General features: G+C 38.6%; 1 protein-coding gene across 2 annotated transcripts in view; it reads left to right on the top strand.

Annotated features, from left to right (window-relative positions):
* Window positions 1-949: 949 nt before the first annotated feature.
* The window catches only part of OGA (O-GlcNAcase), a 29,262-nt gene continuing 5,505 nt past the window's right edge, over window positions 950-24,706 (top strand). The window contains exons 1-13 of one of the 2 annotated variants that reach the window (XM_072620655.1): window positions 950-1,681; window positions 5,394-5,445; window positions 5,753-5,850; window positions 7,444-7,574; window positions 12,503-12,674; window positions 13,804-13,902; window positions 14,695-14,979; window positions 17,234-17,392; window positions 18,011-18,621; window positions 18,950-19,124; window positions 22,502-22,587; window positions 23,569-23,673; window positions 24,447-24,532. In XM_072620655.1, coding sequence (XP_072476756.1) covers window positions 1,468-1,681; window positions 5,394-5,445; window positions 5,753-5,850; window positions 7,444-7,574; window positions 12,503-12,674; window positions 13,804-13,902; window positions 14,695-14,979; window positions 17,234-17,392; window positions 18,011-18,621; window positions 18,950-19,124; window positions 22,502-22,587; window positions 23,569-23,673; window positions 24,447-24,532 — 2,273 coding nt within the window. In that variant the 5' untranslated portion in view covers window positions 950-1,467. The remainder of the gene's footprint in view (window positions 1,682-5,393; window positions 5,446-5,752; window positions 5,851-7,443; window positions 7,575-12,502; window positions 12,675-13,803; window positions 13,903-14,694; window positions 14,980-17,233; window positions 17,393-18,010; window positions 18,622-18,949; window positions 19,125-22,501; window positions 22,588-23,568; window positions 23,674-24,446; window positions 24,533-24,706) is intronic. The other variant, XM_072620662.1, reaches the window with a different exon arrangement.

Below are 24,706 nucleotides of genomic sequence, written 5' to 3'. Positions count from 1 at the left end.
GGTCTACATCTGCCATGCAGGAGGCTGGGGACGGGGACCAGGTGGATTAACTCCCCAGTCTACTCTCTATGCCTATCACCTGAAAAGGAGCTGCAAATCTGCAGCAGCAGAAGGAACTGATACCGTGGAGTATGGTGTGCTTATGAAACCCCAGGCGGTGACAACGAAACGCTAGAGATCCCTCCCGGTGAGGGGACTCGGGGAGGCCCGAGAAGGAAGACGTAGCCCCGAAGCTGGGTCTGTAAAGAAGAGCTCGGCAGGCCGGAGAGCGTACTGTACGGTTCCAGGCCGGGCTCCCGAGTCTTCCCGAAGTGACCGGGCCTAAGTGTTCTTACCTGCAACACGGAGAGCACAGGAGCACCGCATGGGTGACCCGAAAGTCTAAGGGCAGCTTCGGGCCCTTGGGGACACCGCGGGTAAACAGACGGTAACCATGACGTGCGTACACGGAAATAGACAAGTGCGAGGCGAAGCCCGGACAGGCCTAGCCTTCCATTGCAGCTGGAAGGAGAGTATGGAAAGGGGAACCGTGGGAAATAAAGTTGGAAAGTCACATCACTGGAGCCAAGTTAAGTAGAGGACTGAGTCAGGGGGCGGGGGAATTTAGCCAGAAACTGCTGCGGCAGAAAAGTAGGTCAGAGCCCGGAGAGAAGGCCCACCTGTCTCTTTAAGAAAAAGACGCTGGGCTTCTGCGCCTGCGCACTATGGAAGTAAACACTTCTCCCCCTCCCATTCTTCCCTTCTTCTAGTGATGTAATGTTCCGTCCCAGAGTGCTCGCCTGGTTCTATGGGGGGAAACGCAAATGGTATGATCTTCCCTTGCCTCTATAAGTCTGCACCCCCGCGATTTCTCAAATGTTTCTCTCCCCCGTCACCTGGACTCAGTGGCTTGGCCCAGAGGCGGGGAGAGAGAGAAGGGTAGAAAGGACCGGTCTGAGCCGGTCTGCGGCGCAGGCGCAGTGCGAATAAACAGGAAGCGGGCGGTAGCGGCGGAGGCGAAGCAGGGGCTCCGGGGAGAAGCGGCTTAAGGAGGAAGGGTAGTAGAAGGGCGGCGGCAGCGGCAGCAGCAGCAGCAGCAACAGCAACAACAGCAGCAGCAGCAGCAGCAGCAGCGGGTGACCGGAAGAGAAGAGTAGGGAAAGAAGTTGGCCTTCTACCTTCGGGGAACAAAAGTTGGCCTGCCCCCCTGTTCCGGCTCTGGTTGCCCGGATCCGGCTCAGGCGGCGGCTGACAAAGGGCTCGCGCCGGGCACCTCCGCCTTCTCATCCGGGCATTCGAGCCCCTGTGGAGAGGTGGCGAGGGAGGAAGAGGGGGAGGGGAGAGGAGGGCGTAGCGGGCGCGGCGCTCGCGCTCTCTGCTCCGTGGTCCAATCCGAATCCCTGGGCCGACAGACCGACCGGGAGGACGGACGGAGGCCGGGAAGGGCCCGCAGTGACTGCGGCGGTGGCGGCGGCCGGGGCCAGGAGGATGGTGCAGAAAGAGAGCCAGGCGGCACTGGAGGAGCGGGAGAGCGAGCTCACCCCCAACCCCGCTACCGCCGCTGCCACCGCCGGGGGCACGCTGGAGGCGGCTGCAGCCCCCTCCCCCGGGGAGGGGAGCCAGGCTGGGGCAGGAGGAGGCACTGCAGCCTCCGCGGCGGCCTCGGGCGGAGCGCGGAGGTTCCTCTGTGGTGTGGTGGAAGGTGAGGGCCCCTCTAGAAACTGCGTTCGAGGGGGAAACCTCTGACCTTTCTAGGAGAGGAGTGGGGGAGGGCAGAGAGTCCCTGGCCCCACCCTGCGGAGAATGTGGGCTTTAGGAAAGGGGGAGGGGAGAGCCTTATCCCTTCTTTTCCTTGGTGGAATGGATGCTTCCTTCTGCGCTGGGTGGCCTGACCGCACCCGTTTTGGGCTCCTTTCCAAGTACCTTAGCTGGCCCTTTGGCTAGGGCCTGAGAGGGAAAGGGCGGGTTCGGATTCTGGAGCCCCTGCTGCGCAATCTTACCATTTTTTTTTTTGATCTTTGTTTTGCTGCCCCATCCTCCCTCCCCCAAATCCCGTCTCTGACTCCCCCCACCCCCACCCCTACCCCCGCACTTTTGTAATCTGGGCTGAAGGGGAAGCAGCTGCAGCACCGCCAGGTTTTTGGGTTTGGTTTTTTTTTTAAGGTCTGCTTTGTTGTTTTTCTCCGCTGCCTTCATTCCCAAATTCCTTTGAGGGCCCTACTACCGATTTAGAAAACGTCTTGAGTCTTCCCCAGTTCTTTTCCTGTGTGGTATGTGAAAGGCCTAGTCTTGTTCTCAAGGAACTGAAAGACTAGCACCTATCTCACAGAGTTGGGAGGATCAAGAGAGAGAGCGCAGTCTTTTTCAGACTTTAAAGCCCTTAATAAATGTTACCCACAGTTAATAGAAACTGGTTTTAGTGAATTAAGAGCAGACTGAAAAATATACGCAGATTACCGGTTAGCTGAAAATGAACCATGAACTCTTGGAGAGAAAGGGTTGTGTGCATTGTATTTTGTAAGGCTTAATAAATATTTGTTGGTTACCGGATTTTTAAAAAGTAACACTTCCTTACGTAGAAGAACCAAGCAGAAAATGTTACATCTGTAAATAATGTAAACCGATTGGGGAGTCCTGCCCTTCCCCCGCCCAGCATTATTTCTGCCGTCGTTTGCGGCTTTTCTCAATATGCCTTTGAAACATTTTAGAAACGTTAAGTTTAACAGATCTTTGTCGTCTTAGCACTCATCACTCCTTATGTTATGTAACAAATACATTTTTATGTATCAGAAAAAACCTGTGTAGTGTTATTCCTGCTGAAAGCCAAATAAAGATGAAAAATGTTATTCAGCTTGGGAAACTACTTGCTATTATAGGACTTTTTAGCGTTGTTCCTAAGGAAGGGTGAACGGCTGTGAATTTGGCCTAAATCGTTTGCTGTGAAATAGTTAGACTAGACTAGTTAAAGATTTAAATTTTTGTAGTACTACTGGAATGGAGAGCAAATTATTTCCTGAGGCAATGGAGAGGATGGCCTGTTTATCAGTCACTAATTACCTTGCAGAATACTTTTAGTTTGGCGTCTACCTAGGTGCAGACTGCATTTGGCTGCCGCAAATGCTTATGAAAATATAATTATTGTGTAACTTACTAGATAATATATTTTATTAGCACCTGAACAGTTAAATGAAAGATGTCAGCAGGAGAATCTGCATGTCTTTACTTCAGAGAGGGGCATGTTATATGTATGTGTGTATAGGTATGTATTGTGTATACATAGATAAGTTACATATGGTGCACACAAACACGAGTTCTTGTAACCTGTACTAGTGGAAATGTCCTAGACAGTACTCAGATAATGGAAACTCTCGGAGCATTTTGTTTTTCAAAGCAGAATTGTGCAGTTCTCCTTACTGCCCCTAGAGACCAGTTTTCTGTGTGTTCCCTTGTGACTCCGCACCTGAGTCAGCACTGATTCTTTGTTCTTCAGAATTGGCTCCATTCCTAAAACAAATAAGAAATAGGCAGTATAACTTCGAAGTACTTTCAGGTTTCCTCTCCCCTCCCGCCCCCAAAATCTTTGTAAGATATATTACTGATGCGTAGCAACACTTGTGTCTCCTCATCTTGAAGTAGGATATTCTTGCCTTCCTGTTTCCAGTCAGCCAGAGTCATGATTCTTATTGGTTTTATGCACTATTTTAAAATTCCTTAGAAAGTCAGCCTAAACCTGAAGAAGTCTGTTGGTTTTTGTTTTGGAAAGACTATCAAGAAAGATGTTCAGTGATAGAATTTTTCCTATTTTTCCTAATGCCAAAACTATTTAAAAAGCTTGGAACTCTGATTAAAATTTACTCTCTAAAAGATCCTTAAAAAAACTTGTAAGGGATAGATGGGAGAACTTGACAGGATTAAAAACTGTCTTGATTAGGATGTCACCAGCACTTTTAAGTCTGTTTCGTTATTAATAAAAATCGGAACTTATTAAATTTACGTAGATGGCTTTATGTAGATTGCTGGCTTTAGAAATATGCTGCATCCACAGGATTTGCCACTGGCTGTGTGAGCAAGTACATAAATGTGAATACAAAATAAAAAAATTGTAGTGTGAATACATTTTCCATTGAAACATGTTACTGTAGTAGAAATTTAAAAATAGCCATTAGTTTTTTTTCATCTTAAGATCATAGGACCAGAGCTGGGAAAAAACCTTAAGAGGTTGAAAAATACTCTTTATTAATTATAAATATACTATTCTCTCAGAGATAGTAAGAATGAAAAAATTCTGTAGTAAAGTTAGGATTGGGGAGTGCCCAACTCCAGTTCTATGTCATACGGCTGTTTTATCTATTTGTCAGATGTTTTGGTTTTGTTGGTTGGTTATTTGGATGTAGTGGGTTTTTTTGTTGTTGTTGGGTTGCTTGTTTGTTTTTTTCCAGGGAATGTTAATAGTTATTTTGTCTTTTAGGGGAATTGTTCGGGGACAGGTCAGGTTCTTGAAATTTTGTATCTTTATCTAGAATGGAAATTACTGGAGGGCTACTTCCTACTAATACTTAATTTGTAATGAATGTGACTTTGCCAATCCCCTCTTTGGTTGCAGACAGTTTTGGGGTCTAAGTAGTTAAAGAAATTTAAAATAAAAAAATAGAAACGATCATAATATCAGGTAAAACCAAGTTCTCACATGTTTTTCTGTCCCATTCTACCTTAGTGCCCACCCACCCCACTATACACACACTTCATCAGAAAACAGTAAAAACTTACTAGACCCAAACCACGGATGAATATCAGTGATATAATGTGTGTCCGGCAGTAAGTGAAAAGGTTATCTTTAAATACTGTCCTAGGGACAACTAGGTTGCACAGAGGGATAGAGCGCTGGCCCTGGAGTCAGGAGGACCCAAGTTCAAAATAGACCTTAGACACTTGATAGTTACTAGCTTCGTGACCCTGGGCAAGTCACTTAAACCCAATTGCCTTAAAAAAAAAATTATTCTATACTTTTTTTTACCTGTTGGCATAAGATCTCCATTTTTATTGGATTATCCAGTAAACTGAATTGAACCCTATTTTGTCTCCCATGGATAAGAAAAGCAAGGCGTTTACCTTAAGTGAAGTAGGGTACAATGTGAACTATTTAGAACCTCAGAGAGCCAGAGGAGAGTGAATAGTGGCTACTAGGAAATTTCCAATCCCATACCAAATTGTCAGAAGTACTTAAGCATTCTTAGAGTGCCAATCTGGGATTTGACTGATTTAATAGATGATTTTTTGGGTACTTCAGGATGTGACTTTCCACTACCTCCTAACCCTAAATTAGAATTGAAGGTTTCTGTACAAAAATTGAAAGGAAGGTGATGTTGTTAGTTTTGAGATGTGAAAAAATAACTTGAATATTGCTTTCAATCTAGGATTTTATGGAAGACCTTGGGTTATGGAACAGAGAAAAGAACTCTTCAGAAGGTAAATCATTATTTTTCAAAGGAGAGAAATAAAGGTGTGATACTCCTTGTAAATATACCATTTTCCTTTCATGGGATTGTTAACATCACTGTACATCTGTTTGTGGATAATTTGCTGTTCTAACAGTCTTTTCTTTTACATTTTGTTTTGATTATCTTCTATTTGAATATTGGTACTTTTTGAAGGAATGTGGGGGACTCCAAGGCAAGAAAGGGTATACGAATTCTCAGACTTGTTTCATTATAATGTCAGTCTTTCCATATACAAACAACTCCTCAAACATTTTATTCCCCCCTTTCCCTTGAAGGCTACAGAAATGGGAATTAAATACATATTTATATGCGCCAAAAGATGACTACAAGCACAGGATGTTTTGGAGAGAGATGTATTCAGTGGAAGAAGCTGGTAATCTTTTTCCTTTTTAAACATTTTCTGAATGTGTATGTGTACATGTTCATATATATGTGTGTGTATATGTGTATACACATATACACACACATGTGTATTTATATATACATTGGTTGATGTGGCAGAGGGAAACGGGTATTTGTCTAATCTATTATCTGTTATGTTTGAAACAAGTGTGAGGGGTTTTAAGTTCATGGAGCTTAGAGTGATTTAGAATTAGAAGTTCAATTGAGAAAATTATGACCTACCCAAGAGAGACTGATTTAAAATCACACTTCCAAAATTGGAAGAGCAATCAGAGGCCAACTTATCCATTACCTTCATTTTACAGACAAGGAAATAAATCCAGGGAGGTTATGTGATTTGCCTGAAGTCAGAGCAAAATTGTAATTCAAACCAGGGCCATCCTCTGACTCCAAATCCGTGTTCTTTCTGCTAAGAATATGAATAACTCAGAATCCTTCTCTGCTATATTGCCTTTCTGATGATGGTTCAGTTAGCTCTAATAAGCAAGGAAAAGCTTTTTTTTTTTTTTTTACATCATAAATTAGAATATGAACTCTCCTTGCATAGAATAATGAGTGAATGAATAGAGATAAAGACCCTATTGATTTTTTCTTTTAAATTATCTTCATGATCACCTAACTGGAATTTGGTGCAGTATAGCCTGGAGGACAAAATCTAGCCAAGGGCAGTGACTTGAGAACATTTTGCTGTTTTACTGGGATTGTCTTTGTTTATGAAGAACCAGTTAAAAATTGTTGCTTCTTTATAGCTTCTATTTTGTACTTGATGTAGTTAAGCAATTTATTATCAAAATTATAAAAATAAAGCTATTCAAATTAATAGCTTGAGGTACTACAAAAAAATGTTAAGAAGTGCAAAACAACCTGTGGTGGAATTATTTGGGGAAGTAATATGGGAAAGTTATATGGAGAATATTAAAGCTTCCATTAAATTTTAAAACTTTTGTATTGCATGTGGTACTCTTTTCTTTAATGAAGGGGTACTTATTCAAGACTTAGCACTTAAAGCAGTAACAAACTACTTGATTTTGAAAACATCCTTTTCTATGGCTCAAGTCATTTTTAAATTACAGATTTTTTTGTTTAGAATTTTGTATTAAAACCATCATTTGTATCTCATAGGTGCTTAAAGATGCACAATTAAATTACCTGTATTTATAAAATAGCTGTGGCTTGGCATTTTTTAAAAATAGGAAATGGGAATAGTTTTTAGTTTGATTACTTGAAGTTGGAAGGGTAATTTTTTCAAGTAAAAGAGGAATCTATTTCTATGCCATTTGTAAATTAATACTATTATCATTATTCATATCATTCAACTGTATTTACTCTTTTCCTCTACTTCTAAATAATATGGTACCTAGCTTGTATTTTTGTATGTCTTGATATTTGACATAGTGCTCACTTTTAGCACAATTAAGAAAGATTCTCTTCACTTTTTTTATACCAAATTTACTAGAAAGTTGAAGACTTCATTTGCAAGGTTGGCTTGCTTTGCCTTGTAGTATTTTCCATAGGATAAGAAATTATCTGTAAATTTAGCTTTTTTATTTTTATTTTTTTTAAGAACAACTTATGACACTCATTTCTGCTGCACAAGAATATGAGATAGAATTCATCTATGCCATCTCACCTGGACTGGACATCACCTTTTCTAATCCGAAAGAGGTGTCCACATTGAAAAGAAAACTGGATCAGGTAGTATTTTGTTCCTTAAAGGAGGTTGAGTTAAAGATCAATGATATTTTATATCAAGCTTAATGAATTGCTTTCTAATATCTGAAAAGGAATCAAATGTAATTGCCCTAGAAGCAATACAAATTTTTATGCTTTTGCTAACAGAAAGATAATTTGTAAAATGCAGTGGAAAATTTCACCTCAAGAACCTTTCCATTCAGTTCAGGCAGCATTTCTAAAGTGCCTACAGTGTACTGTGTATATGCAGATAAAAATGAACCAGTCCTTGTTTGCAGATAGCTGATGTTTTATTTAGGGAGAGGGGCTGTGAGAGTGAGGCAGAGATTTAAACCAAATAAGTACAATGTATATGAAGTCATTTTAGGGCCAGGGTTAGGGGGAAGGAGAAGGTGCTAACACTACTGCAAACTGAATAGGTTTCTTCTAGGAAAGTGGTATTTGAGCCAAGTGTTGAAGGGGGGGTTGTTTCAAGAGGAAAGGTATACTAAGCATGGTGAATAAGCTTGTGTAAAGTCATAATACTCAGAGATGGAATGATATATTAGTGAATATTGAGTTGGCCAATTTGCCTGGTAAGTATGTTTGAAAAGACACAACTTCAAGTAACCTGGGGAAAGGTAAATTGGAGTCATATTGTGAAGAGCTTTAAATGCCAAACACATGAGTTTATTTTTGATCCCAGAGGTAAAGAGAGAGCCAGAGAGCCAGGGGAGCTTCTTGAGCAAGGGGGTGACATAGGCTTTTCTTTTACTAATATGAATTTTAAAGCTGTGTTGAGGATGAATTAGAGTAGGGGAGAAAAATGGAAGCAGGAGAAAAAATTAGGCTCTTGGAGTTGTCCAGTTAAAAGGTGGTGGGGGTAGTCATGTGAGTGGAGAAAAAAGATAGATGGAAGATATATTGTAGAGGTAGAATGAGGAATATTTTTCAATCAGTATGGAAAGGGGTGAATGAGTTGAAGTTGGGGTTGATTTTATAGTGATTAACCAGTTGACTGAAAGGGGATGCAGGGGGTGCCTTTCCCTGAATTAAGAACATTAGGAGATCCAATAGGCTAGGGCAGATGTGAAAGTTCAAAAAAAGGATGAGTTTTAAGTTAGAGAACCATGGGAAATTGAGGTGAAAATATCTAATATCTCCATAATGTCCAGCAGTTGGTGATGTAGGACTCAAAATTAGGAGAAATAGGAAGATTAATCAATCAGCATTTATTATGTATCGGGCATTAGGGAGACAGACAAAAATGAAAATATCTGACCTTAAGGAATCTGTTGTCTGAAGGAGAGGTGTTCACAAATAAGTACATACAAAGTAATAAAAAGTAATTCTAGTTAATACATCCTATAGGCAATGGAAAGAATGGTACCTGTAGGGGCCGAGAAGATGGCAAGGTGTCTAGTACAGTCTGGAATTGGTTAGATCAGTTTTTGTTTTGTTTTGTTAGTTGGGTTAGCTCAGTCCCAGGGCAATCTTTAAAAACCAGAGATGAAAATATCTAAGAGGAGGTGATTAACAGTGTTACCTGTGGCATAGAGGCCAAGAAGGATGAAGACCAAGAAGAAGCCATTCAATCTGGAATTAAAGAAATAATTGGTAACTTTGGAGAGAGCAATTTCAGTTGAGTGATGTTGGAAGCCGGATTGTGAAAGAGAAGAACAAGTGAAGGCAGTGAGAACTTCTTTTTACAAATTTGGCTAATAAATAGATTAAGGGAACGGAAAGGTCTAGTGAGGACTTTTTTTTTTTTTTTTTAAGGATAGAGGAGATTTGGACATGTTTTTATAGTAGGACTGAGCCAGTAGATAGGGAGAGTTTGAAGATTGGTCAAAAAATGCTCATTGCTTACAGTACCTTTTCTTAAAAGTTTGATCTACACAAACCTGGAGTTTCATCATGAAACCCTCTCATGGGGTCCACGGGGTCAAAACTTTTCATAATAATACTAAGATGTTATTTGTATATAAAATGTTCCTCCTTTTTCCAGCTTCATATCTGTGTAAGGAATTCCTTCATCTACTTATAATTAAAAAAAAAAGTTAACAAGGATTTATTAAGTACCTGCTGTGTTCTAGGTACTGTGCTAAGTGCATTACAAATATTATCTCATTTAAGGATCACAACAACCCTGGGAGGTGGATGCTATAATAGTCTCCATTTTACGATTGAGCCGAAGAACTTGCCCAGGGTCCCACAAATGCATAGCTAGTAAGTGCCTGAAGCTGGATTTGAACTTAGGCCTTTCTGTGTCCAGGTCAGCACTCTATCCACTGTAACATCTAGCTACCCCTAAATAATAATAGTTAGCATTTATATATCACTTTAAGTTTTGCAAAGCACTTTACAGATGTCTCATTTTATCCTCACAACAACACTGGGAGGGAGATGCTATTATTATAGTCTTTTTACAGATAAAGAAATCAATACAGAAGATTAAGTAATTTATCTAGGGTCACACAGTAAGTTTCTGAGACTTAAGATCAGTTTCTGTTTTTCTCAGTAATCAGGCAAAATCCTCAACTGAGAGAAGGGAATGTATTCAAGGCTTAAAGGGAGACTAAAAGTTTTGGAACAGCATCTGTGAAATGTGAAGGTCAATTAGGGAAGAGTATAAGGATTGTCTTTTGTAGTCAGAGCTCAGGTAAAGTTAGATAACTGTCATGGTACTAGTTATTTACATTATAGTGGACTTGTCATTAAATAAATAAAATACTTAAAATTTTTAGCAGTTTTAATTTCTAATATGGTAAAGATCATTAAATCATAACCTACAGAAACAAAAACTCTTTAAAATAATTTAAGAGCGTAAAGGGTTTTGAGACCAGACAGTTTGAGCCTACGGGATAAAATAAGACCTCCTACAGTTGGTTTCTACCAATCTTTCTTTGGGCGGCTAGGTGGTGCAATGGATAAAGCACCAGTGCAGGAGACAGGAGGACCTGAGTTCAAATCTCATCTCAGACACTTGACGCTTACTAGCTGTGTGACCTTGGGCAAGTCACTTAACCCCAGTTGCCTCATCCTGGGTCATCTGTAGTCATTCTGATGAATATCTGGTCACTGGATTCAGATGGCTCTGGAGGAGAAGGGAAGCTGGTGACCTGCACAGCCCTCCCTCACTCAAAACAAAGTCACGTATGTCATCATTTCTCTGATGGCATGGTCTTCTTCGACAATGAAGGACGAACACACGCACACCAATCTTTGCACCTTTATTTCATATTATTCCCCTTTACAAATTAGATATTATAACTAAGTTAAATTATTAGTAGTTTCTAGAACTTAGCATTCCATCTGCTGTATCAGTGCATTCTATAAGTTGCCCATACCTAGTGTGTATTTTTCTTTCACCTTTGCCTGGAAGAATCTTCTTAGAAGGCTTAATTTGTGCCATTCCTCAGTGAAGCCTTCCTCTCCTCCTCCAAGTTAATAGTGTTCTCTTAATTATGTCCTTGATTTGAAGTAAGTCCTGCCCATGATTGCCTTTCAGAGAGGGATTGTTCTTAAAGTAAGGCAAGGTGGGCAATGGAAAACAGTGCTTTGGCAGCTGATGGAGTGTCATGCTTTCCTGATGAGTTATCCTATATCCAGGGACCTTTACCTAGAAGTTTTCCTTTCCTGACTTAGAGATTGAACAGAAGGACCAGTATTGAAAGTACGACAGGTCCCCTGAGTGTAGAGAGTAAGGTACTGCAGGACCAGGCTCCCCTAGAGGGCTAGGATTGATTTCTCAGGTCAGAACATTCTGGGTTAACACTGCGTTCTTAGCACAATCTACTTTTTGGAAAGAGGGTCAGTTAGACAGGACACTTTGGGTGAGGCAAGGCAGGGGGAATGAATAACCCTAAGTTTTCCTGAAGATGCCTCTGGTCCTGGAGCCCCTTCCCTGAAAGCTTTGCCTTCCTAAGCTCTGCTCAGTCTTTCCTGCAAAGTTGAAACAGGGAAGTTTGGGGTGAAGGTAGAAAAATTCCCTCTCCCTCTTCTATGTTCTGTCCTGGGTCATGAGTCAAGCAAATGCTTCATTTTGTTCTAGGGTTACTTTCTTCCCTTTCCCCCCAGTTAACATTGAATTGAATATCTTTTGAGTATTATACCTTTGTGAATTCGGGGTCTTTTTTTGCTGATTTTATATGTAGAAGGCACATTTGTTAAGTTGTTAGGTTAAAAGGATGAAAATTAGGAAAGGCCATCTAGACATGACAGTTAAGAGATCATTGGTTACCAGTGATCTGGAGGAGGCAGTTTAAGTTCAATAATGAGTTTAGAAGCCAGATGGCAAAGGGTTGAGAAGTGGAGGCAGTGAGGAAAGTGGTTTGTTTGTTTGTTGTTGTTTTTTTCAAGAATTTTAGTTGAAAAGAGGAAGAGAGAGGACAAAAACTGGGGAAATGATGGGGTCAAGTGAAGTTTATTCAGGAAAAAGGAGATCTGGCATGTTTGAAGGCATTAGAGAAAGGGACCAGTATATATAGAGAGACTGAAAATTCATTCAGCTGCAGAAGAGGATATGGGATCAGATTTATATGTAGAAGGGTTGACTTTGGCAAGGAGAAAGGCTCACTTTTTGGTCAGACACTGAGGAAAGAGTAGATGATGTCATCGAGAGGTATTGAAATAAAGATAAGAGAAGGACTCACATCCAATGACCTCAATTTGTACGTAATAGGCTTTTTAAAACTGATGAATTGAATTAGAATATTTTTATTGGCATTAGAAATCAGTAAAATGTTCAACTGAAAAAAGATACTAGAATAACTCTATGAGAAGTTAAAGGACTAAATTTTCCTTCAGATTCTAAGAAATATCTTAATAGGATCAATATGTGTGTGTGTGTATGTGTGTGTGTGTGTGTGTGTGTGTGTGTATGTATGTGTATGTATCATAAAGTATATGTTAGCTTTTGTTGTCTTAAGAATCTCAATGTTTTCTTCCAGGTTTCCCAATTTGGTTGCAGGTCTTTTGCCTTGCTTTTTGATGATATTGATCACAACATGTGTGCAGCAGACAAAGAAGTGTTCAGCTCCTTTGCACATGCCCAAGTCTCTATAACAAATGAAATTTATCAGTATTTAGGAGAGCCAGAAACCTTTCTTTTCTGCCCCACAGGTAAAAGCATCATTACCCCTTTACAGTTTGTCACCTTCTAGGGGATGGGTATAATATGTACAATTGGCTGATAGGGAAGAATCATGCTTTCCAAAAATAGTATCCAAAGACTTGGATGAAAACTTTTTAAGTTGAGGGAAAATCATATTACTTTAAACGACAGCTAAGTTTAGCTAGGAACTTTATCACTTTAAAAGTACTGATAATGATATTTGAAGGGATGGTTGAGAATCACTATTCATTATACACTTCTCTTTATGTTCTTTGTATATGGAAATGCTCTATTTTGGTTGGAATTATTTGTTTAGAATTTTAAAAGATGTATGTAATATTGAAATGGAAAAGGCAAACTAGGTAGTTTTTTAACTCCACTTTTCATTTCTATCCCCTTTTTTGCCCCCATTTATGTTGGTACCTTTTTCCTCCACTTCTCTCACTAAATTCTAATACTGTGGCTTGAGGAAAAACCATTTTTTTTTTCATTTCCATTTTTCTAGTAAGTAAAAGGCTACTTCAGCTGTCCCCCAAACTCAACCATAAGTTTTGTCCTTTCTTAGGAAGTGATTAAATTATAAAAACAGTTGGGACTGGATTAATTTCTTTGAAAGTAATTAATTTAATTAATTGCTACAGTAATACCACCACATAGGAATTTTATATACATAGATGGTCAAAGGCAACATGAGTTTTTGGTAAGGTTGTATTAAGAATCATTTAAAACACACGTGAACTTGAATTGCATTTAGGAACATTACACTTTTTTTGTATGTAAGCTTATATTGTCTGAGATGAAATTTAATTTTTACTGTCCTGAGACTGAAATTGAGAAATGTGAGCAGTTCAGACCCAAGATTGATTATTGCCATTTGCCTCACAATGCAGTTTCTGATGATTTAGAATAATAGGAGGACTTCTGGAATAGCATGAGGACAATTGTCAGAATTTGTTAATTGATTTTTAAATGAGTGGCTTAGGAAATTTCAATACTTTTAAGGAGTAATCCAATATTTTATGTAAATGATACTCATCAGACTTCTAAAATTGGAACATAAGTTCTTTCAGAACAAGATTTTTACTTGTAAAAAAAAATCTTTTCCCCACTAATTATTTTTGAACTTTGTTTACTCAGAATACTGTGGAACCTTTTGCTATCCAAATGTTTCTCAGTCTCCTTATTTAAGGACTGTGGGTGAAAAACTGTTACCTGGTATTGATGTGCTGTGGACAGGTAAGTCTTTATCTTTTTAAAGTATATAAAATAAAAACTTTGAGATAAATTAGGAAGGGTAGTTATCTGGTTAATTGAATTTTCTGGTTATCTTTAATCAGAAAATTTTTTGCTTTTATTGTCAAAAAAACTTTCCAAAATGTGGTGTATTTTTTCTAATGGTGCAATAACTGAAGGTCACAAATAAAAATCAACACTAACTTTACTACTGTGAAAAGGGCATGACAACTAGTGACTCCCAACAAGAATCCCAGTGATTGAGTTCATTCCATTGGCCACCTGACTACCTCTGAAGAGGTATTCCCTCCTACTCATCCATGGCAACCCTATCCCACACTTCCTTACCCTTCTGTTGTGCCCCCTGGAACCTTTGTTCTATTGTTAATAAAGTACCTTTCACATTAATTTATCGTTCTTTAAGTCTCTTGCAATGCCTAGTAGTCATTCTGGTCATCACTTACTTTTACAGCACTGTATATATATATATAGGTAATTAATTGGAATTAGAATGTGTTTATTGACTTTAGCATGACATAGTCTTTAAAAAAAAGATCCTTTGAATTTTCTAATAATTTACCTGTTTCTACTAAGTCATTCTTCCCGCTTCTCCCTCTTCCTTCCAAAAATATGGGGTTTAGGTTAGTTGAGTTTGTATTAACTTGTGAAGAACTAAATTGATTTTATGAGCTGTCTAGAAATTCATTGTTGTAGATTAAGTTTATGTTGTTAATATTATATATACTTAAATAAGTACAGATAAAATACTCTAACAGGCCTTACTTATGATTATAGGTCCGAAAGTTGTTTCTAAAGACATTCCAGTAGAATCTATTGAAGAGGTTTCCAAGATTATTAAAAGAGCTCCAGTTATTTGGGATAATATTCATGCTAATGATTATGACCAGAAGAGATTATTTCTTGGTCCATACAAAGGGCGATCAACAGAGCTCATTCCACGACTAAAAGGAGTCCTGACTAATCCAAACTGTGAATTTGAAGCTAACTATGTTGCCATTCACACTCTGGCCACCTGGTACAAATCAAATATGAATGGAGTGAGGAAAGATGTAGTAATGAGTAAGTAATTTTTGTGGGAGGAAAGCTGGGGACTATTCTTAAGTCTTAAGACTTAAGTCTTAAATATAACATCTGCTTTCTTTTTCTGAGATAATAAAGCTTTAGGTACCTTTGGGAGGGCATTTGGGTGATTTGATAAATGCTTATCTTGTTTGTTTAAGCCAAGCAAGCAAATCCTTCAGACCTGGGGGCTCCTCTTAACTTGTGTAGACATTTAAACCTCATTTTGGACCAGCATTGCATTGCTGCACGTCTTTTAGCATGGATGACTCAGTGCACTTGATTGAAAATTGAAAATAAGACTCTTGCTTTTTTAAAATAAGCTCTTGTATTTCAGATTGTAATTTTAAATAACAGAAAACAAAAAAACTTTGTCCCAAAATATATGTCTGAAACCGAAGTATTCCCACCTCGACCCTAGCACTTCTGTATTTCTCTGTTAATGGAACAATCATTGTTCTGGTCAAGCCAGGTTGGACATCTAAATTATCCATAATAACTCTCTTATGCATCTAATTTGTTTTCCAAGTCCTACCTATTGTACTTCCGAAATTACTCTCATCTGCTCATCCCTCTTTCTTTTTCTTTCTTTCTTTTTTTTAAATTGGAAGCAAAATCTGTGGAGATATGGTTATACTGAAAGAAAACACAGCAGTAGTACTCTTAACAGAAGTAGGAATGACCTTGGAATGTGTTTACACATGCAGACACTGAGATCATCAAAGTCCTTTGGGGTTTTGTTGTGATGGCTGATGTTTTTTACGTACTCTTTTCTTATGAGCAATGTAATTTGCCAGTCTCCTGTGGAAGGAGGAAAGAAGGAATAAGCATTTATTAAGTTCCTACTATGTGCTAGGCACTGTGAACATTATAGGTATTATCTCATTTGACACACAGTGTGGACACATTAGCTTTTCCCTTTTTATGCTGGAAATTTCAAACCCACATTTATCTTCCATGACCACTATAATTTCTGTTGGGTCCAAATTATCCAAGACCAGGTCTTTCACGAAGTAGGAATATATTTGGTTTTTTTTCTAAATCAGTCTTACATAACTTCATGACACAGAAAGACACAATCCTTAATGCTCTCCAGAATTCAAGGGGACAAGTCACTATATTCATTCACCCCCTTCTTTTCACTCCCACTACCCTGCTTAAAGCACTGATTCTGTCTTCTTTAGGCTATTCCTATAGCTTTTTCATTGGTGTCTTTCACTGTCAGTCTGTTTTACCAGATACCTAAAGCAGGAGCAGAAACTTGTTCCCCATTGTCAGCAGACTTACCCAAACTGCTTAGGCCGACATCCCATGATTTAAGCTGACCTTACTAGTGTTGTCTACGTTTACTGACCTATGCAGCTTGTGTTCTAATTAGACCACTCTGCTGTTAGCCAGGCATGCTCTTTATTTCCTCTCTTCAGTATTTTTTTTTATGCCATTACTTGCACACAAAGTGTTTCATACCATCCTATTAGGGAAATGGAATAAGCATCTGTATAGTGCCTCTGGGCCAGGCCATCAAGTGCTTTACAAATGTTACCTCATTTGATCCTCACAACAGCCCTTAGATGGAGGTGCTGTTATTATCTCCATTTTACAGTTGAGGAAACTAAGGCAAACAGAGGTTAAGTGACTTGTCCAGGGTCACGCAACTATCAGAGGTTATGTTTGAACTCAGGTCTAACTCCAGGCCCAGTGCTCTAGCCATAGCGCCACCTAGCTGCAAGCTACTGTCAGCTCAGATGTCACCTTATCACAAAACTGCCTTTCCTAATCTCACCAGCTTGAAATAACGTCAGTGCTCATGTTTCCTTTGTTGATAAAATTCTTAATGTCACTTACCTTTCTCAGCCTTTTGTTGTAATTTACTTACATCCATATTTTATGCCTTAGTATGTAGTAAGTTCCTTATGGGTAAGGACTGTGTATCCTTTTTTGTACCTACTCTTCCTACTGCTATAGAATTTAGCAGAGAACCTTGTACAATTGGAGGCTTAATAAATATTTTTTGAATACATGTTTCAGAGATTTCAGGATTTGTAATATTTCATCATATAATATGCTATAATTTGCATGGGAGATTATTTTTTTTTAAGCTATGCCTATAAATAATGTTTGAAATACATGTGAGAAAGATCTCTTTGTACTATCTGGCTATAAATAGTTATAATTTCCTAGTCTGTTTGTGAACTTTTAATGTAGAGACTTCTTTTACAATGAAAATATTACTGTCATTTTGATTTTGTTGCAGCTGACAGTGAAGACAGTACAGTATCTATTCAGATTAAATTAGAAAATGAAGGTAGTGATGAAGATATTGAAACTGATGTGCTGTATAGTCCTCAGATGGCCTTAAAGTTGGCTTTAACAGAATGGCTACAGGAGTTTGGTGTACCTCATCAATATAGCAGTAAGTAAGGTGGTTCTTTGTTAGGTGGAGGAGAGAGAGAAAAGTTATGGGCAAAGTGGTTGAATCAGAAATACAGTCAAATAATTTTTAATGACAATGGTTAACATTTTACTTAGAGTGCAAGGCTATATGGGTCATTAGAGAAGTGAAATTAAGTGAAAATTTGGAATGAGTCTGGGTGTAAGATCATTGTGATTGTTATTCCCTTTATAACTAATTGCAGATTCTCCCTGGCGTGCTAATTATAAGTGCATGAGAACCTGAAAATGAAACTATTCCATGAAACAAGCAAAAACCCTCTAAACTAAAAAATGCGTAAAATAAATTAGCAATCCATTTGATTTTAAAGTCTAGTGCCAGTGCAAATGAAATCTTTTAAAGAGCTATCACATACTGTCATTTAAGAAAAGGGACCCAAGATTCATTTGGACAGAATTCTTCATAAAATTTTATGCAATAAAGTATTAGACTCATGAGGAGTGGATGTTATTGCTTGATTCTCTCACATTGCAGATACAAAGATGAGAAGATAGATTTCTCTAAATCTGTACTTGTTGACTTAAAAGGGGATTCCCAATTTTCTGATGGTATTTACAGGTTATGTGTCTGATTTTTCAGGTAGACAGGTGGCGCACAGTGGAGCAAAAGCAAGTGTAGTTGATGGGGCTCCCCTGGTGGCAGCACCTTCTCTGAGTGCCGCCACTGTAGTGACTACTGTTTACCAGGAGCCCATCATGAGCCAGGGAACAACTCTGAGCAATGAGCCTCCACCCCTTGTTAAGGAAGAAGAAAAGAAACAGCTTGATGAGGAACCCATGGATATGGTGGTAGAGAAGCAAGAGGAAACGGACAAGAATGATAATCAGATACTGACTGAAATTGTTGAAGCTAAAATGTCAGAAGAGTTGAAACCAATGGATACCGATAAAGAAAGCATAGCTGAATCGAAGTCCCCAGAGATGTCAATGCAGGAAGATTGCATTAGTGATGTTGCCCCAATGCAGACTGATGAGCAGACAAACAAGGAGCAGTTTGTACCAGGTCCAAATGAGAAACCTTTGTATACAGCGGAACCAGTGACTTTGGAGGATTTACAGTTACTTGCTGATCTTTTCTATCTTCCATATGAGCATGGTCCCAAAGGGGCACAGATGTTAAGAGAATTCCAGTGGCTTCGAGCAAACAGCAGTGTTGTCAGTGTTAATTGCAAAGGAAAAGATTCTGAAAAGGTGAATATATCTTGTTTATTTACTTTTAATTCTTGGTAGCACCAAACTGCCTGTCATGCCTCTACTATGGAGAATGACCTACGATATTTAACCTCCTAGCTATTTAGGAATGAAGGAAACTTGAAGATGTTTTGTAACAGTCTTTGTCAGTGGGCTGTGTTTTTATTGCTTGCTAAAAATCTGTTAAGTACTGTCCTTTGCTGTTTAGAAACAATTTCAGTTTCTGCTAGCATTAATAGTGTTTCATGTGTAACTTTTAGTATCTGAATTTTAAAAGTTATATTCAGAGTAGTTTGAATTTTTCTTTCATATGGTTGATCCTCAATAGATTGAAGAATGGAGGTCTCGAGCAGCCAAGTTTGAAGAGATGTGCGCACTGGTGATGGGAATGTTCACCCGGCTCTCCAATTGTGCCAACAGGACAATCCTTTATGACATGTACTCCTATGTTTGGGATATCAAGAGTATAATGTCTATGGTGAAGTCTTTTGTGCAATGGTTAGGTAGGTGCACCAGGAACAATCTTCTCACAGAGTATAATATGTGTTTGAAAAAACATGATTAGTCCACAGGGGAAAACCTGTAAAGAATTGGATGTTTGTTTTATTTTCTTCAAATTTGTTGCCTATGTTTATTCTAAATGTAGGCACAGTTACAGACTTCAATTGCAAGTCATTATGATTAATCACATTTTTTTCATTTTTCCCCTTGGGCTAATTCAACATAAATATCTTTTTAATATATTAGAAAGTATTTACTTGTTCTGACTGAATGCATCCTGGACGGAAGTCTGTGCACCTCTCAGAAAGCCTTCTGCTGATTGGGAATTGAGACACTATGAAATGTGACTCTTCATCAGCTCTCTGCTGCTTGCTGTGTCTTGATAACATAATTGCTGTGTTTTGACAGAACCATTGCTGGAATGACGGAAGGGCCTGGCCAAGAGGAAGCTGATCCTCCCAGCCCTGTGCGCATGCGAGCTTGAGGACAAGGCTATTCTGGTGCATCGTATCAGATTTTCTTCCTCCCTCCACTAAGTAGTTGGCTTTAATAAGGGGAGGAAATGATAGTACCCCAAGATATTAATGTCTACTACATTAAAATGACGCTCAAAACTTGTGTGCGTCTTTTTTTTCTTTTTTTTTTTAATTAATTAAATTTTTTGAAACCTCCAACTTGGTAGAAAGCACCAGCATGGCCCACATTACTCCAGGGACATGACTTTATTTTTCCAGGTTTTAATTCAGTTCTAAGGAATATGTTGTATACTTGCTTATGACACACAGCAGGCAGCAAGGCTGACAGATTTATGTCATAGTTTTCATAGTTGTCACAGATATCTCAGTGGGTTACAGAGATGTCAAACACTGATGTCAATAATAGTAGCAGTCAGTAGCAAAAGTATTTTTGGTGTTCTGCCTAACTACTGATTAGCTCTTAAATAATTCTTTTTTAAAATTTTTGGGAAAAATTCTTAAGGAAGCTAATAGTGCGAAAAGTTAGTATTTCCAATCCTTAATCATGTCATAAAAATTCTTTTTGGATTAAAGTGTGGAAGTACAGTTTTTTTGGATTAATGTGTGGAAGTACAGTTTGGGGAAGAAATTTAGACCTTATTCTTTAAAATAGTGACATGTCCTTCTAAGGGAAAGAACCTCAGAATTTTGCTTCTTGTTTAAGTGATAAATAGATCACTTTCCTTCCAGATTACTACCAAGGGAAGATAAATCCTTACTGGAATTTAAACTTTAGTTTCTCTGGATCCCACAAAAACTATTAAATTTAAGGATTTTTTTTTTTTAATTTATTTTTCATCAAGCATTTTTTTTTTCCTAGCTTTCCTACTGTGGGGGGAAAACCTTATAAGCAGTATGCACCTAGGACTTGTAAATCTCATGTTTGGATACTGACTTGAAAGTATTCATTTCATATATTTGTAATGAAACTTTAACGCAAGGATAATTTAAAACTTTAGCTTCTTGACTCTTTGGAACATAGAACATTGTGTCTCTATGTTCCTACTGAAGCAGTAGGATTGAATAGTATTTAATTGTCCACTCAGATGCTTTAGTTTTTTTCAGTAGTGTGCCTTACCCAGAGTTTATGTTGAGTCATTTTCAAAGCTAGTTGCTAAGTTTTCATAACAGTATAAGATTTAGATTTAGAATAGGTGCATTGAGCAGTATTCATCAGAGGATGGGGATATAGATTGGAGCCCTTTTTTCTTCCCTTTTCTTTCCAGTCCAGCTGGCATTCAGTCCCTTAAAAGATTGTGTTATCTAGTACTTTTGATTACTAATGACTTCTATTATCTTCTTCCCCATTGTGTACAGATGGGAGAATCCTCAGCACAAGTTTCTACTGCTCTTGGATGGACAGCGGCAGATGTTCATCACGCGTCATGATTAATTAGTTTAAATTGAAAGGTTTTGACTGTGAGGTAGTTCAGGTAGATTACTATGCAATAGGCATGAACTGAAGTCACATTTGCGCAGCGACTAAGGCATTAACAATGGTTTTTATTTACACAGCTCTTCATTCATGCAGCTTTTATTGTCATAGTTGAAGTGCTAGTTATGTTGTGGTCTCAAAGTGGGGGGCAGTGAAGAAAAATCATCCAAGTTTATTGGCTAATCTGTACAAAGTGAGAGGGATAGCTTTTTGATGAGTGGAAATTGTGTTGTTATGGACTAGGGCAGGTTCTAGTCAAAGCCTGAATTTCTACCCTTTTCCATTTTTCCAGATTTGTCTTATGAACACTGTCCTGTGCTTAGGGGAAAAAATACCCCAACCCCAACCCCCCAAAATACCTCACACCAAAAAGAAAAAAACAACCTATAAACTTGAACTTTTAATGGGCTTATATTGTCAAAACTTGGTTTGCTTTGGGACTGTCTGACTAGCACATTATATTTTATACTTATGAGATTGTTAACTTAAACAGGAGGTAGAATGCTGTCTTCAAAAGGAAGAGAACTTTTGCGCTGCTCATCTTGTCAGAAGACTAGGCAGTTGTTCCTAGTTCAATCCTTAAACTTAAACTGTCTTTTACCTTTTAAATTGTCACATGGTTAACCTCAGCCTATAAAATGGTTTAAGTAACAGCTTTTGCTCGCTGTCAAATGCTTTAAGTAGTTGACCTGAGAAATGAGGTGCTGTTGCACTTTTTTGGAGAAAGGGAATTCTAGGACAAAAAAGCCCCATACGAATTAAATCTCAGGATGTGGCAAATTACCTGAGTTTGAATTTTGGTCTACTTCCCTGAGAATTGAGGCATCTCATATCTTTACTCTTTTTTAGCTGTGTTAACTTATTGAGCGATTCCTTTTATTTTTTCTGCTGACCTTAGTTTTCTGACAAGATTAACCCCCTTCTTTCCCTTACCCCTTCCCTTTCCCTCTCCCTAAAAATATAAAATGTGACTTCAGACAGGTGCAATTCCTTCTTGGGGCTGTGATAATAGAATTTCTCCATCCATCTGGTAAAATTTGTAGTAGCAGGTCGCTCCTTTTTGTAGGTTTACAACTTTGACAGGATGGATGGCATGATTTGTTATAGCTGTACTTAGAGAATGCAAGCTTTAGCTTGACAAACCCAGACAGTTTGTTTTTCTTCCTGTATATGTGGAAGGAATAGAATCTGACTACTTCAAAATTTATTTTTGTTGCAGTTATTGTACATTTGAGGAAGTGGGCATCAGTATTGGCACCTTGAAAGTTGATTTTTTTTTTTAAAAAGTATTATCACAGCCCTGACCTTGATATCCTGGATTATTATTGTTAGAGAGGTTTTCCACAAAGAATGTATTTGTTGGACGTTTGAGACGCTCAGGAAATCCCCATTTCTCGTAACGTTCTCCGCTTGGATCTGATTTCAACAGGGTGTCGTAGTCAATCTTCAGCACAGTTCTTAATTGGAGACCAAGAACCCTGGGCCTTTAGAGGTGGTCTAGCAGGAGAGTTCCAGGTATCAATATGAATTCACAACTGAATTGACATTTTGTTTTATGAGAAACCTTTTGTTGCGCATCAGATGGCTGGAAGGATTGGTCTGCCGAAGGCTTTCTAGTCCAAAATCCAATTTAGTTTTAGAGCTGGTTTTAAATCAAATTTTCCTCCCCTTTTCACAGTAATTTCTCAAGGAGATGCTGCCAATTCCCCCCGCGCATGCGAAGCGCAGCGGCTTTAGGTGTACATTTCACATTGTTTCTTTGCAGGTCGCACAGCATTTTAATCTGCGCCCGCAATGTACAATGCGCGCATGCTTGTCTGCCAGTGGAAATTCCATGAGCAAAAATATGAACAAAAATGAGCAAATATGCAAACAAGTGGTAGACTGAATTTGAATCTACAGTAATTCTTTGGGAAAAAAGAAATAACTTGGTTTGCTATAAAACTTTCCATTGATGAAAGTATTAAGTATAGATGGAGCTTCTTACTCGGTGGTTAAATTTGTTCATGGGATTTTTCAGGTGCTCTACTTTTTCCCCCCAACAGGTGCTCTGCTGCGCACAGCAAACTGAAGCGCATTGCTATGGGGATAAAGCGTCTCCTCTGGACAGTTAACCCTCTTCAGACCAAACCTCTCCTCCTGACATTATCTGTTCTGCCATCTTTTAGTACAGAGATGGTCTAGATAAGATTGGTAAAATATATATATACATATATATATATAAAATTGGAATAGACTTTACCATCCTTTTAAGTCCATCAATGAGCCACTAAAGTTGTATAATATTCACATTGAATAATTTCTATTCAGAAATATCTCGCCCTTGCCCCCACCCCCTGCAAGGTGATGTTTGCCTTAGTAAAGCATATCAAAGCCCTCTTCTTTAGGCTTGCCTGCAGTAGCCAGTTAATGTTCATTTGGTAATCTGCAGTGCACACCCATGAAACATGGGACTAATTCTCAGTAGTGATGATTCTCTTCCTTTTCTTTCCACAGCGATTGTTGCCAATTGATGGGGCAAATGACCTCTTTTTTCAACCACCTCCACTGACTCCTACCTCCAAAGTTTATACTATCAGGCCATACTTTCCTAAAGATGAGGTAATGGTCATCTTCTGCATTTTCCTGTGACCTGTGGTGCACATATATCTCTACTTTCAGCCCAATAGTGACATATTTTGGTTATTCTGTAAGAATTGAAGATCTTTGCAGCATCTTGCTTTTGGGGATTGGATAGGAGGAAGATGAGACAACTGAGCCCTAGAGACTTACGTAGAAGGTTATAAAAAGTAGGGCCTTCTAATTCTGATGTTTGTTCTCTTGTAAAAGGCAAGAATGCAGGGTTGGGATTCCTAAAGAACAATGATAGGTAACTCCTGAAGAGTTGGTTTTCTTCCTGCATATTAGTTATAAATGTTGACTCAATTGTGAGATGCCAGCTGTCAATATAGCATTACTTTTCCATTTAGTGTCATTGTAATTGTAGCTGGTGATTGAAAATGTGTAATTCTTTGAGCAATTGATGAAATTGCTATTCATACATAAAATTTTTTATTATAGCAAATGGGAAACTGATATTATGTGCTTTTTTTAAACTCCCTGATAATTGCTGTAACCATTTGACTTTCATCCCACAAGTGAACTCTATCAGTGTTCATAGAAACTTTGAAGTTTTTCAGTAATTTTATACACCTCTGCTTCAGTTTTCAACTAACTCTAGTTAACCAAGTAGAACTTCTAGAAGATGGAGCTAGACTCATTATTCCTTCCCTATTCACAGGTCCAGTCTGATACTTCTCTCTAACTGACATTACTCTCGTAGATTTCTTTTGCTACCTTTCTTGACCCATCATCATACTGCATTGTATTTTTAGGCATCTGTGTACAAGATTTGCAGAGAAATGTATGACGATGGAGTTGGCTTACCCTTTCAAAGTCAGCCAGACCTTATTGGAGACAAGTATGTACCCTCTAAAAACCCGGATATGGTCATTAAGAAACCATTCTTGTTGTTAGCAGTTGAGGAGAGGTGGTCAGTAGATTGGAGATATATAGGGAGCTGAATTTGTGAAGTTAGCATTGAGCAATGAAATTGCTAATTTCTTCATTGCCAAAATACTTACTGTTCTTCTTC

Source organism: Notamacropus eugenii, chromosome 1 (genome assembly GCF_028372415.1).
Source record: "Notamacropus eugenii isolate mMacEug1 chromosome 1, mMacEug1.pri_v2, whole genome shotgun sequence".
NCBI classification, from domain to species: domain Eukaryota; kingdom Metazoa; phylum Chordata; class Mammalia; order Diprotodontia; family Macropodidae; genus Notamacropus; species Notamacropus eugenii.
The sequence above is the reverse complement of the archived record's forward strand: the minus strand, read 5'-3'. Positions and strand labels throughout refer to the sequence as shown.